The following is a 13,612-nucleotide window of genomic DNA, read 5'->3' on the forward strand; positions in this document are numbered from 1 at the left end:
CCAGTCTCCTTCAGGTAAGGAGAAACGGATGCTCCAGAGCAACACACTCAGCGCTGCCTCCTCCATTCACCACCTCCACCTTCACAATTCATACCCAGGTAACCTCAGGTATACAACTTGGAAAAGTTGTTCAGAAAACCACAGACAGCTACCAACTTACTGCCACAGAATAACGATGAGCTAGGTCTCACGGGCATGGGAGCTCAGCTCGGAGCACGGCAGGAAAGGGGGCGGTCAGCCACTGTGCTTGCAATGTCCCAGGCTGGTCGGAGGGAACCAGGGGGCTGCCGTCAGGCTGAGCAGGACAGCCCAGGGCCAGGCCTTTTCATCCACGGGCACGTGAGCTTTGGCAGGAGCGAGAGGACATACAGAGGTTGTGCACGCAGGAGGTCCAAACTTGAATGCGTTAGGCATAGGTATGCACAACAGGAAGGTACATTTAGATGATTTTTATTAGGAGAACATGTTTGCTCTCATCAATGAGTGCTGGAGAGTGACAAGTCTAGACATGGGTGTTTTGGTGGAAGGTGTCTTGCTACTGTCTGACGCAGAAGAAAGGCTTTTTCTCGGCTCCACTTCCCCACAGGTCCCCCCTTTAGCATCTCCCTGAGATGTAGTTGGGAGGAATGCGTGTGTGTATTTGTGTACAGTGTAGATAGGTGTTCATCGCTTTATATTACAACTGGAGTGATGAAGAATATCTTCCTCCTTGATACAACAGTCATCTATGTGAAATATTTTTGAGTAGGCACAGAGTCCTCCACCCCTTCCTTTGGATTTCTGGTTTTCATTTATTTTAGCTCGATTGTCTTCACGGCCATGAGCACATCTTTTTCTGCAGCTCCTGACTCAGAAGTTATGAATGTTAGCAGAACTGGAGAGCAGAGTCCTCCAATGGCTGCTCATGGTGTGGGGCCACCGGACCGTTTTCCATACTCTTATCTTTCCCCCCTTTCTACTCTCCCAGTCATCCACAAGGAGCAGCTGCAGTATTCACTTCTTGCCAGAAGGGAAGACAGGCAGACAGCTGTCACGCTATGAATCAGTTTTTAAACCGTGGTTTGGAGAGGAAGATTTTAGCTTTATTTCCCACTTGCAGAACAAAGAGCATCTGTTTCTGACACTTGTAGTTTTGTGCTGATCTGGGGGTTTGACTTGCAGTTACAGATTCCACATAGGGAAACTGAATTCAAATATCCGATGAAAAATATTCCCCTGATATTTTTTAATTGATCGGGGCCGCTGTGAAATTAAATCCAAATTATATCTGAAAAACCAAAACGTTTAAATGAGAAGCAGTCGGTGTGATTCTCTTTGGTCCTATAAATGGTGTGACTAGAGACACTGTAAGCAGATAGAGCGGTTATTAGTTTTATTGTTCTGTGGAATTTGAAGACACTGAATGCTGAAGAATGAACAGACTTTGGCTTGAAAAGTGTTCATGTGTGCTGCAGTAGTTAGGGGTAGAATGGTTTCTTGGACACGCTGGGAATCAAGAGAGCCAAAAGTGAGTCACATGGACGACTGCAGACATCACATTTAATTGTGTAATAATACTACAGCAAGCACAATTGGAGCAGGCTTGCTGACCTCACAGCTGAAAGCACTATTTAAGATCTGGCTACCAGATGTTCCAATAGGATCTAGCCAGCTGCTAGCGGAGGTTACCCTGAGTGTTTTAACAGGGAATATTTACAGCCTAATAGCTCGGAAGAGATGATTGCACTGATTTTCTTCTCTGCCCTGCTGTGGGACAAGGCTCAAGCATGGGGATTCAAGGACGGAGTGCTGCATAACTCTATCTGGCTAGGTAAGAAATGATTTAATCATGAATGTTTTGCTGCAAAAGTCGCTGTGTTTATCTAACAGTATAAAAATAAACACCTAGCAATACAAAAATGAGCCGGGCATTAATATTAGCAAAATCTTCACTGAAATTGGTCGTCATTTTATATCAGTAATGACTGCAAGTTTTGTAGTTATGAGCTTTTTGTTTTATTGTTTCTCTGAAGTGCAGGAAAAAATAGTTGTGGAATATTTCATCTGAATGTGTTTTCCTCCAGCATGAGGTGAAAAGAAAACTGTTAAATAGTAGCTGCTTCTAATGAAGGAAAACAAGTATGAAAAGAAACATTTGCCAAAAGAATGAATTATTTTCTGCATGAACATATTTCAAATGCCTGGGGTCCTACATATGAAACTAAATGATCTGGAAATAATATCAATATATTTCCTAGGTTTCTAGGGAAGTACAGAAATGTATATGTTTTGGCCATTGGTTTGTTCTCATCATGAAACAGTTGAGAAAAGATTCCAAAAGGGCTATAAAAATGTTGTGGGAATAGTTTCTTATACCTCAAGTGGGTTTAAATGCCTCTTCTTTTATAAGTCTTCATAATTATCCAATACAACAGAAAAACATATTCAAAATGCAGTCACATAAAATACGCCAAAGCAAATATATGCACTGAGTGCTCTGTTTCATAGACAAATGCTTACAAACTCCTTTCTCCTGTCTAAGGATGCCGCATATTTCTTTAAGGATTTTAAGGCATTCCTGTAGCCTGTACATGTTTTTGTAGCGCTGAGATGTTTCGTGAGGAATTGGAGCCACTCTCCCATAGCTGGTGCAGCAACCACGTGGCTCCAGTCCCTTCTCAGAGGACCATGTAAACAGCAGGAACAGAAATGAGAAGGAGCAGTGTCAGTATTGCTTTCCATCTGACTGCACCTTTTTAATGACTTTCCTTTCCTTCTGAACCTGGAGCACGCCCGCTGTGTCCCACGGCTGCTGAGGGTGCTGGGGGGGGATCAGCTTGGCAGCCTCACGCGCCTCCTCGAGGGGCTGCTCTTCGAGCGGACGATGGCAGGGGAGGGCTTGGCGTGAGGAGAAGAGCTTCTATTCCAGGCTGGAGCAGCACTCGGGGATGCAGCAGATGAGTAGCACTGAGGCTGTGTTAAGCCCTGATAGCAGGGGCAGAGAACTTGAATTTGGTACCGCCTGCAATGGGTATCCTCCTGCAGCATGCGGAGAAAAGGGGCTCGCTGTGCCAGGCTGTGCCTGCACGAGCAAACAGCACCCGGCCGTGCACAGATCCTGCCTGGGTCTAACCACGCACGTGCTGCTTGGCACAGGTCTGCTCCCTGCTCTCCGCAGTCTTCCAGAGCATCCCAGTGCCAGCAAGAGCTGGCTGGGGACTGTGCCAGGGTATAACCAGGATAATAACCTGGATAACCTGCGCTCCTAAGATAATGTTTTGATGCACCTCTAGCATTTACAATGAGGGTAAGTAAAAATCAAGGACAGGAGCAAAAACTGATGGCTTTCTCTAAAGAAACAAAGACATGCAAAAAGCTGGAAACGCAATGTGCAACTTTGAAATAACCACTCTGCTTTCCATTGTGCTTCCCAATGAAACTCCTTTTAAAATGCACTATCTATTCCAACTGCTGCAAAAAAATTACTCAAACAAAATCCAAACTGCGGTTAATTAAATGACCAATGGAATTCAGTGAAATTACATATAAATGAAGAAAAAGTGGGCAAATTCACAGCCAGCTAATGTGTGAATCTTTGAATTAAAAAAAAAAAATTGAACACTAAAACAAGTAACCCCAATCTCGTACCAACTGTGGACAAGCATTAAAGCAAGACCCACCCCGCTAAGTAAAACCTAGGAATGTGCAGTGGCATCTGAGCCTTGCTTATCTCCTCTTCTGATAAAGCATGATTGAGACCAGAGTGAAAATGAAGGGAGTTTTCCATTTTACCTTTCTTCCTCAACAAACCATTAACACAAATATCAAATATTTTGTAGAGGTCAGGCTGGAAATGCTCCTGTGTTTTACCTTTTTTCTGCGGTACAAAAGATCTTTTGTTTTCTCAGTAAACACGGAGTCCTGCAGCTGATTGTATCGTGTCCTGCTAATGTCTTTCTTGTGTGAATGGAATTTTATAGCTGCTCATTTCTGAAACAGGCACGCTATAACCAAAGACTCATTGTAAACTGATGAGAGGATTGGAACAGTCTTGCCCAAATATGTTCAGGCGCTTATTCGAGAGCCAGTTCTTAGTGCCAGGAAGCAGGTTTCCCACGGCAGGTTCTCCCCTCTCTGTGGTCCCAGTTTCACCGTGTGTCAGGGAGGTTTGGGGCCATGCCTGCCCCGTTCGCTGCAGTATGACTGTGCCAGGAACTGTACCTGGCCGTCCTCCACTTAAAAGTTACGTATTTGTTTTCAGCCTTTAACATGTAGCACCGTGCCACGCGTATTGAGGGAACTGTGTTAGGCCAAGTCTCATACTGGCTGTCTTTGTGCAGAAGAGCTTTGTGGGTGAGCAGGGGGTCACTGTCCTTGCCCAATCCTGCTGGCTCTGGGCCTCAGGGAGAGCTTTTAAGAAATGTGAGCTGGAAGAGAAGTGTCCCATCAGCCGTGCAACCCATGATCTTTTGTGTGAGGAGCAAAGTGGGTGGAGGAATCCATGAGAGAGCACTCCCAACATGCAGGTTTTCAGGCAAATAGTGAGCTCAGCTGAAAGATCTCACTGGCCCAGGGAGAGGAGATTTCAGACAGGTCTCATAAAGAGAGAAGCCTTGGCGGAGTACTTGTGTGTGGTCCTTCCTTCCAAAGGCTACTTTTCTCATGTCACAAGGGAGACACAGACAGATGGGCGATTGCTCTCAGCAGGACACCACCACCCTTCGAGACGCTGCAGGAAGACTCGGTGGTGCTGCTGGTGGAAGAGCAGCCCTCGCAGAAGTTGTGAAGAGCAGATCTTCCCAGCAATATTCTGAAAAACGTAATGCCTGTCCATACTGATATTTTAGCATCAATAAAAGTGCTAGTATCACTTGCAGAAGTGACCAGCCTTGGGATTCAGCTGCCCCTTACTCCTTGACTCGGTGTAAGGGGGGCTGCTCAGCTAATCCCAAGGACTGAAATCTGGGGTTTTCAACTCACTGCCAGCTCACTTCAACTCACCTTTCAGTTCACTTACCTATGAGCTGCGGTGATCAGTAATCTCATTGCCAGGTTGTCCCCTGAGTGTGCAGTGAGGCTAAGTGGTGCGCTATTTTCTGTAGTGCTCACATTTTCACGCGAGCTGAATTCAACACAAGCAAGCTGTAAAGAAACAGAGCTGGGTTTATCATGATAGACTATTAGGTGAATGAAAAATGATACTTCCTACAAAGAAATTTTTAATTAAAAGAGTTTTGTTTTTTTAAAAAAATAGCATACTGTTATTCCACAGCTGATAGGTGTTGGGACTTTTCTTTGCACTCCAACTGGCTTCTTAGAAGGATTTTTCCCCACAATGTAAGTAAACCCGTGCCCATGCCAGGGACATTCCCAGCGATGCTGCAGAAAGCAACTCTCAGTCTCCTGAGACCGCTGTCAGCAATATCATTGACTTCACTGGGCGCTAGTCCAGGGACTGTGGGTCCAAAAACTACATTGGCAAGCGTCATTCTGTATCTAATAAGGGATCTCACCATTGCTAACCACAATTCAGTGGTGACCATATTTTTTTTAAAATAATATCCTAACCTAGCCAAAACTGCTGACTCTAAGTATGTCACTAGAAAAGACATTCTCTTTTTCCCATGGTACCAGTAACTACTGTAAAAATGCTTCCTGTTCTGCTTCTTTTTTCAATCATGTTGAATAGCAATAACTGCAGACATTTTTCTCAGATTATACTAAATATAAAAAAAAAAAGCAAAAATGCTGTTCAGTTAGATATGCGTATTGGTTCTGAGACAGATTTTTGCACATATGGTATCAGGCGAGTGAAACAAGAAGAGATTATAAAACCTGTAGTAGCGCTGACAATTTCTAGGTTTCCCTGGAAAGCTGCTTCATGTTGGACCTCCAACAGCAAAGAAAAAAATAAAAAAAAAAGAAGAAATTGTATTAATTTTCTGTGCAGCAAAAATGTCAGCCAGCATTTGTTCTGGTTCTGCCCTTTGTGACAAAGCTCAGATATTTTTATTTCGCTTTTTCATTCCCTTTAATTTTTACCTCTCTTCTATCCAAGTAGCTCTGATTTGACTTCTCTGGAGACTGAAAACAAAGCTCTGATTCATCTTCCAAAAGCACTAAGGCTGCATCCAAAAGTATGCTGTGATGGCAGTCCAGAACGAGCTTCCCCCGCGTCAGATAGGATGCGCAGAACCAGCGATGCTGACACCAGCGATCGTTCCCATAGCTACTGCTTTCTGAGGAGTCCTCTGGGAGTCCTTCCCTGCGGTTGTTGATTTTCCCTTGTTCAAACCTTGCCAAGCTCTGACTAGCTCTGTTGTTCAAAACTTCTCCTGAGCAAACCCATACCTTAGGGGCGGGAGGGGTGCCTTCTCCTGACGCTTCCCGAACGGCACAGCTACCAGCCGAACATCTTGTTTCGATTCTCACCTGACCATCGGCCCGACATGCGGGTCCTGGGGGACTGGGGGAGACGGGAGGGCATCCCACAAGGCTGTGCTGAACGCATTTACTGTTCTTGGTCCCCAGAACGAGCAGCTGGAGTGTACCACCGGGAGTCACGCTCGGGCAAGTACCAGCTCACCTATGCAGAAGCAAAAGCTGTCTGCGAGTACGAAGGAGGACATCTGGCCACGTATCAGCAGCTGGAGGCAGCAAGAAAAATAGGTCTGAAACAAAGCCTAGCCGTTTGCTTTTCACATTGCTCATTCATAATGCCTTGGATTTTCATGAATGTTATGAACTCTGGGACCGAGAGACTTGTAAAATCCTTGGATTTTGGCCCGAGCTGCATGCAATTTCCCCCCTCGGCACCAGAGCGTGACCGTGCTACCTGCAGAGCTGTCAGGGCCGTGCCTGCACCCGGTGCTGCGCATCCCCTGGGCTCTGGGTGCAGCACAGCCCCGAGCTGGGGGGGAGCCTCATTCCCGTTCGATTCCTGACGAGGAATGATTAATTCATTCAGCCCATTAGGAAAACAATGGAAAATGACCTCTTCACTAGAAATTCGCAGGCTATGCTGTTGAGTCAGAACCTGGCTCTCAGCAGCAGCACACATGTAAAAAGGGCACTTTTGTCTCTTCTGCGCGGCTCGCAGTCCGAGGATGCCACAAATATGTTCCAGATCGTCTTGGTGAAAACATGGAATCAGTCTCTACCAGACAGAGAATAACACTGCATTCTTTGGCTATTGTATTTAGGTTCTCAGCCACAAAATGCATTAGCAGGATCCTGTTGTTTAGCAAGAAATTTAGCAAGGCATTTTAGGTATTTACATTTAAACTGAAAGTATTTTAAGTAAATACCTTGTTTCCGTAGCTACCTTCCATGTGTAGCATTTTATTAACTCTCGTAACTTAATACTGCAAACTGGTTCTTGAGATATGGTTTAGTAAGTTTTTATGGATTCAGAAGGGAAACAAAGAGCACGATTTATTCACTTACATAACTCATCCAATGTATAATTTGATTACAAATGCTGGTACGGCACTTAAAACGCACAACCCTGGAGACCGTATAGTCCATCTGCATTTGATTTTTGTCTTCAGATGAAGAACCAATGATCGTGCTGTGGAGAACATAAAGCAGTTTTACATTCCACGCTTAAAATTATCCTCTCAAAGTACAATTCTTTCCTGTAGTTCAATTTCTATTAGGCCAATTACATCTAAGCCATTGATCAGCTTGAGTAAGTCCTGACTTACCAGAACAAAAAGCGGTTTCTTGCTTAGGACTGATTTATCACATCGATGCCCCATTTCCCCCCTGTTGCAGGTTTCCACGTGTGTGCTGCTGGCTGGATGGCAAAGGGCAGGGTCGGTTATCCCATAGTGAAAGCTGGAGCCAACTGTGGCTTTGGAAAAACCGGCATCGTTGACTACGGGATTCGCCTCAACCGGAGCGAGAGATGGGATGCCTACTGCTACAACCCTAACGGTGCGTTCAGAAACAACCCCTTCCCCTCGGGTCTGAGGTTACGACTGCACGCCGTGCTGTCTGGCAGTGCAAAAGCACCCTGGCTCCGAATGAGTTAGCCTCAGTACCATAAATATGCAGTCTGTGAAGGGGGATGTATTGACACAGATCGATCGGGAGCCGTGCACCCTCTGCTGTCACCAGCAGCTGATCCAGCTCGCTCAGAGCTCGGTGTCTCTGCACTGTCTTGTGCTGTAGGTAACTGGGCCTGACCAAAGGCCCTCCAGAAACTAAAAGTGTGATGATAACGCTGTTGTTGATTAAAAAGGTAAGTGATGTTCCTAATGTGATCTTCTTTTGTATAAAGGCATTTACATTTAGCCTACAATTTCATTTAAATATCTAACCTGAGGTGCTTAACAGATGTTGAGCTAGGTGGTCATAACAGTGCGTTAAGCAAAAAATTTAACTCCTGTATTGTAAGCACATTTTCTTACCTTCGTAGCAAGATGGTAGCTTAGAAAATTAAAATCAATCTCAGTGATAATTACCCTTTTGATTGCCTTTACGTTTTTCCCAGTTTGCGCATAAAGAATCATACAATTTCTTTCAAAGTTCTCCGTCATCTTGTTGCAAGCACTGCTGCTAAAAATTTGGAAGCAGCCATGAGAGTTCAGAAAATAAAATCTAGGGAAGTTCTGGTTATCTTGGGTTTGTAAAAGCTTTTATTCTAAAAAACTAGAATTCACTCAAATCTGACTTGTGAGAGTAGCAGCGTTCCTTTTATTAGCTGGACATTTGGGCATGACATTTAGCTATAATTAAATGCTGCAAAGGTAGGCATGTGTGTTTTAATCTGCATCCAAGAGCTAAAAGAGTTGTCAAACATCTCAGGCACGGTGGCACATTGCAGGGACAATACCACCTCGCTAGGGAGCTGCCTCTGGGAGAAGTCTGCCAAAGCCACCAGAGGGTCTGCCTCCTAAGGCTGGACGTGGCTGTCCAGATGAGAAGTAGGAATTTGTTCCCAAAGAGGTAGAATGTAGGCTATGGTTTAAAATCCACCCTGGAAAGTTATGCTCTTCAGTTATTTTATTTCTTTATTGTAAACACAGTTCTGGATGGAAATAGGGGTGTGCCTGCTACTCTGTTGTTCCTGTTTACCAGCCTTCTAATGTGTTTGTAGAGACACACACAGATAAAACATTATGACATGGAAACCATTCTCTGGATATTTTGCCTGTAAACAGGCAAAATGTAATGTTAACCCTTATTCCTTCTTTCTTGTGCTTGAGATAGAGCAAGTCTTGAAATGAATGCCATGCCTGGGACTGAACCACCTGATGGGTCCAGCTCATGGGTCTTGTGCGTGTGTGTGTGTGTGCACGTGTAACTGCAGGGTAACTAGAGAAAAGTGCGTCTCCAAAGCAGACCTGGAGAGATGGTTCCAACATGACAGACAAGACTTCACCAGATATGGGCCCTGTCTCTATTCACCTCCATTCTCTGCACTGCAGATGAAATATTTACACGGCCACTGCATCAGTTTATCTCGGTACCACTTCACATGGCTGGGAAGATGGAAGAAGTGGGCACCAACACGAAAAGAGACGTTCAACTTTGTGCTCCATTCGAGTCCCCTGATCCCGGGGAGCGCACTGCCCTGGCTGGCAGAGCCAGAAGCTGGAGCTGTTGGTGACGTCTGTACAGCTGTGCACATTTGTTTGTGCTCGCAGGGTTTGAGCTTGTTTATGTGAGCAGGGCAGTTGTTAACCGAATAGCTCTGTGGGGTGGGGGACACTCACAGATGTTCAGCACACAAAGAAAACTGCAAGAGAGACTACTGCACTCATTATTACTGCATTTATGTCAGCCCAACACTCTCCTTTGTCAGCCTTCTCCTCTGGGAGGAGAGGTAGTTGCTTTCCAGATGCTCTGTTTGGTTAGAGGACAAAGGGAAACTAGAACTGCCAACACTCCCGAGGCAGCCTGAGCCTCTCCCATGAAAAGGAAATGTAGTTGTGCTCGATGGGCAGCCTGCTATGCGGGCTGGCAGAGCTGTCTGGCTGCAGGTAGGACATGAGTGGCCTGGGGCACAAAGCCCTTGGTTCGGGGCAGTGGACGAACTACGAGCATTAACCACACCAGCCAGCTTCAGGGCCTGAACTCATGCCCAAAAAGTGCCTCCCCAGGTCTGAACACGGGCACTTCAGGACCTCTGTGTCTTGCACTTGGAGGAGTGCAAGAGCTGCAGTGCTAACGGTACAATGAAGTGTATGTGAGCACTGACCTTTACAAGGTGGGTGGGGTTTTTTTGTTTGTTTGTTATTTCATACAAGACACGCTTCAAAGAGGTTTTTGAAGAAGAAAAGCTGAAACGGAATGCCAGGGCAACTTGCAAGTACAGCCTTAAAGCTTACAGTTGAGCACAGTCAGAAACCCTAAATGCCTTTTACATGAAGCATTTAGCTCTGGCCCAAAGTCCACTGAAGTCAATGAAAGCTTTTCTTCTAAATTCAGTGAGTTTTGGATCATGCCTCTTCCAAAATATCTGCTTCCAAAAGCTAGGAATGACGGACGTTTCTTGTGAATGCTGACTGCTTAAATGTATGAAAAATGCTATCATGCTGGATGTCCCTATGTGATTTTCTATGGATCTACTGGGTGAAAGAGCTCGAAGCATTAAATCATAGCCATATCCAAAATGAATACTTGAACTCTGATGTTTTTATTTTTCTCTTAGGAAAAGAATGTGGTGGAGTCTTCACAGATTCAAAACATGTTTTTAAGTCACCAGGCTACCCAAACGAGTATGAAAATGAGCAAATTTGTTATTGGCATATTAGAGTGAAGTATGGACAGCGGATTCATCTACAGTTTCTGGAGTTTGATGTTGAAGATGACACTGCTTGTATGGCTGATTTCTTGGAAATCTATGATAGCTATGACGATATCAATGGCTTTGTGGGCAGGTACAGTAATTCCAACTTTAATATAAAAATAATCAAATGATATATATTTTTCTGAAACATTACTTCAGAAAAACACTGTGTTACTTGGTCCAATTAGCACCTCTGATATGCTCACAATACTTGTAGTAATAGCCCCTGACAACTTACCTTATTTCACTTTTATTAACACAGCCCTGTAAAGAGCCTCAGGAAATTGTGCTTTGCCCTTTTCTGCTTTGTTGAATTACATGAAAGAGAGCTCGAGACTTTTTAGTCAGCTGCTTATTTTAATTCTCTATGATTTTGCAGGAAGACCTAGCAATTTCAAACAATATTTTGTATTTGCTTTAATTAAAACGAGGGAGAAGAGGTGTAAAATGTTAGCAAAAAATTTATCCTTTGCTACAGAAGTCAAATATTTTGTAACAAAATCAGAACAGAACAAGTGTTCCATGTCTCTCTTATAAAATTCCATTTGTCTCCTTGCTTAATTCTCACTTTCTTTTGTTAGCTGTCATCTTTTTGCTTGTTCTGTAGTGGTCATATTTTTACTATGAAGTTCCTCATTTTTCCAGGGGGAAAAAAAACAAAAAACCAACCAACCAAACAAACAAAAAGTGATAAAAACACTTCCCAATTCCTGCCACTTTTCATATCCTTTCTACAACTCATGTGTAGCAAAGCAAGGATATAGCCCATTTGTTTCTCCTTTACAGATCATTTTAGATGTTTTTCTTGATAAAGTTCTTTCTTTCTTAGCCTTGAGTCATTGTTCTTTTCCTTAATGCCTTGTTAAATTGTTTTTTTTTCTTCTTGTTTTGCATCATTTACTTCCTTCATATTTTGAAAAATGTTTCCTGCATTTTTCCTTCCCGTAATCCTCACTATAAAATCATGACAAAAATCCTTTAGTCAATGGCTTTAACATGCAGAGAATTATGTGCACTGAACAGCTACAGCCAGCTTGGCCCCACGAGGCACAGCTCCAGAGGAGAGTACAGCCTGAGAGCCCTGTGGTCAGTGTGCGTCCCCACACAGCAGGGTAGGGCATATCTGCTGTGTTTAGTCATGAACATTTCTCGTTTTTTTTCCAGGTTTTGTGGAGATGAGTTGCCAGATGATATCATTAGCACAGGTAATATATTTATACTCTTTATGGTTAAAAAAAATCAGCCCAGATAAACTTTTCTCCCTGCTTCCTAATAATAAATAAGATGTACAAAGACTCAATCTCTGCTTCATGGAGAAGCTGCTACACAAAACTGCCAACATGCTTTTTCATCAACGCAGCTACTTTTAAATAAATGATGTATCATTCCATGCGCAATTTGAGGTTCAACTAGTGAATGCAAATAACAGCAGAATCCGAAAAATATTTGCTGCACACTCATGGTACAACCTCACCCCAGTGTCACCTAGAGATCCATGAGGCTTTACGCCTATTTTGCACATCCAGGTGATTTTTCTTCTTAAATGAGGGTGACTTTTTTTTCCTTTTTCTTGTCCAGGCAATGTGATGACTTTGAAGTTTCTGACAGACTCCTCAGTGACTGCTGGTGGTTTTCAAATTAGGTATGTTGCTGTAGACATGCCTTCAAAGTCAGGTGATGGAAAGAATACAACTTCCCAAGGAAAAGCAAACTTATTACCTGGAAAGTTTGGTATCATGTAAGCAGAGTAACATGATATGCTCATTAGGAAACGTGTTTTAGAACCCAATTCAGACATCTGTTTCTTCAGATAAGACAGACATATGGTCATTTCCTTCATATCTTCCTGACTTTTTATTTTCTGTTTTATATAAGTTTTGTTAATAAAGTATACTAGGAAATAAATTATAAAATGTATTTACATGAATGCTGGAAGACTATTTTTAGATTTCTAGACCTGTAAAAAACTGAAGAAATCACTGTTACCAAAGACTTTAAAGCTATTTTTGTATATAAACTGTTCCTTTTCCTTATATCTTGCACAGTTTGAACAAACTTGTTGTGACCAACGTTTCAAATATTTTTAAACCTAATTTGCTGTTCTCTCCTTATTTCCTTGGTTTCCACATATTTATTTTTTAGATTGTGGCTGTATTTCTTCCTGTTCTCTACACTATTTTTTTTTTAATTAACTAATTTCCCTGAGTTCAAAAGGCCTTTGGAATTCATTTATTCTGAAGATGCATAAATTCATCCTGTGGATGGCCTAGCAGCCACCCATGTTACTGTCTGAAGTCAGAAGGCTGTGAAGCAGCATGGAAAGCGCAGGATCCATGACATTATCAGTGTAATTTTGTTGTGAGATGAATCAGAAAGTACTCTAGAAATTTTGTCAGCGTCTCCTCATGCGGAGAAGAGATGTTCATGTCTTTCCACTTGTCTGATTTCACTTCATAAAGAACCAAATGAAAGACTTGATGATAAAACTGGAGAGATGAAGCATCGAAAGAAATTACGGACAACCAGCAAATCCATTCTGAAGATGCTGTCGAGATGCTGTATGTTTACACGGGTTTTAAGACTGTACTGTTTTGAATTGATAAACACAAATCATTTTCTGTACGTTCTCAACTTCAGTTTAAGTTCCTCAGTCTGAAGCAGCATTAAAGCTACCTCTGTTTTAACCTCGTCCTGAGTTTCCAATGATGTATTTTGATTCCGTGAGAACTTTTCAGACTGGGAAGGCCTTTTTTTTTTTTAAGTTAAAGCAGTCAGTAAGCTGCAACATGTCTCGGTTTGGTGCGGAGGGCCGTGCCCCAGCCCTGCCTTAGGGAC

The 13,612-nt window shown here is 43.2% G+C and overlaps 1 protein-coding gene across 1 annotated transcript; it reads left to right on the top strand.

Moving 5' to 3' along the window:
* Window positions 1-1,561: 1,561 nt before the first annotated feature.
* Window positions 1,562-13,466, top strand: TNFAIP6 (TNF alpha induced protein 6). Its single transcript, XM_048081011.2, has 6 exons — window positions 1,562-1,810; window positions 6,511-6,648; window positions 7,756-7,917; window positions 10,640-10,868; window positions 11,942-11,982; window positions 12,356-13,466. The coding sequence occupies exons 1-6, from the start codon at window positions 1,717-1,719 to the stop codon at window positions 12,517-12,519; spliced, it is 828 nt and encodes a 275-aa protein (XP_047936968.1). The 5' UTR covers window positions 1,562-1,716; the 3' UTR covers window positions 12,520-13,466.
* The last annotated feature ends 146 nt before the right edge of the window (window positions 13,467-13,612 follow it).

The sequence above is a fragment of the Anser cygnoides genome, chromosome 6, assembly GCF_040182565.1.
Source record: "Anser cygnoides isolate HZ-2024a breed goose chromosome 6, Taihu_goose_T2T_genome, whole genome shotgun sequence".
Classification (NCBI taxonomy): domain Eukaryota; kingdom Metazoa; phylum Chordata; class Aves; order Anseriformes; family Anatidae; genus Anser; species Anser cygnoides.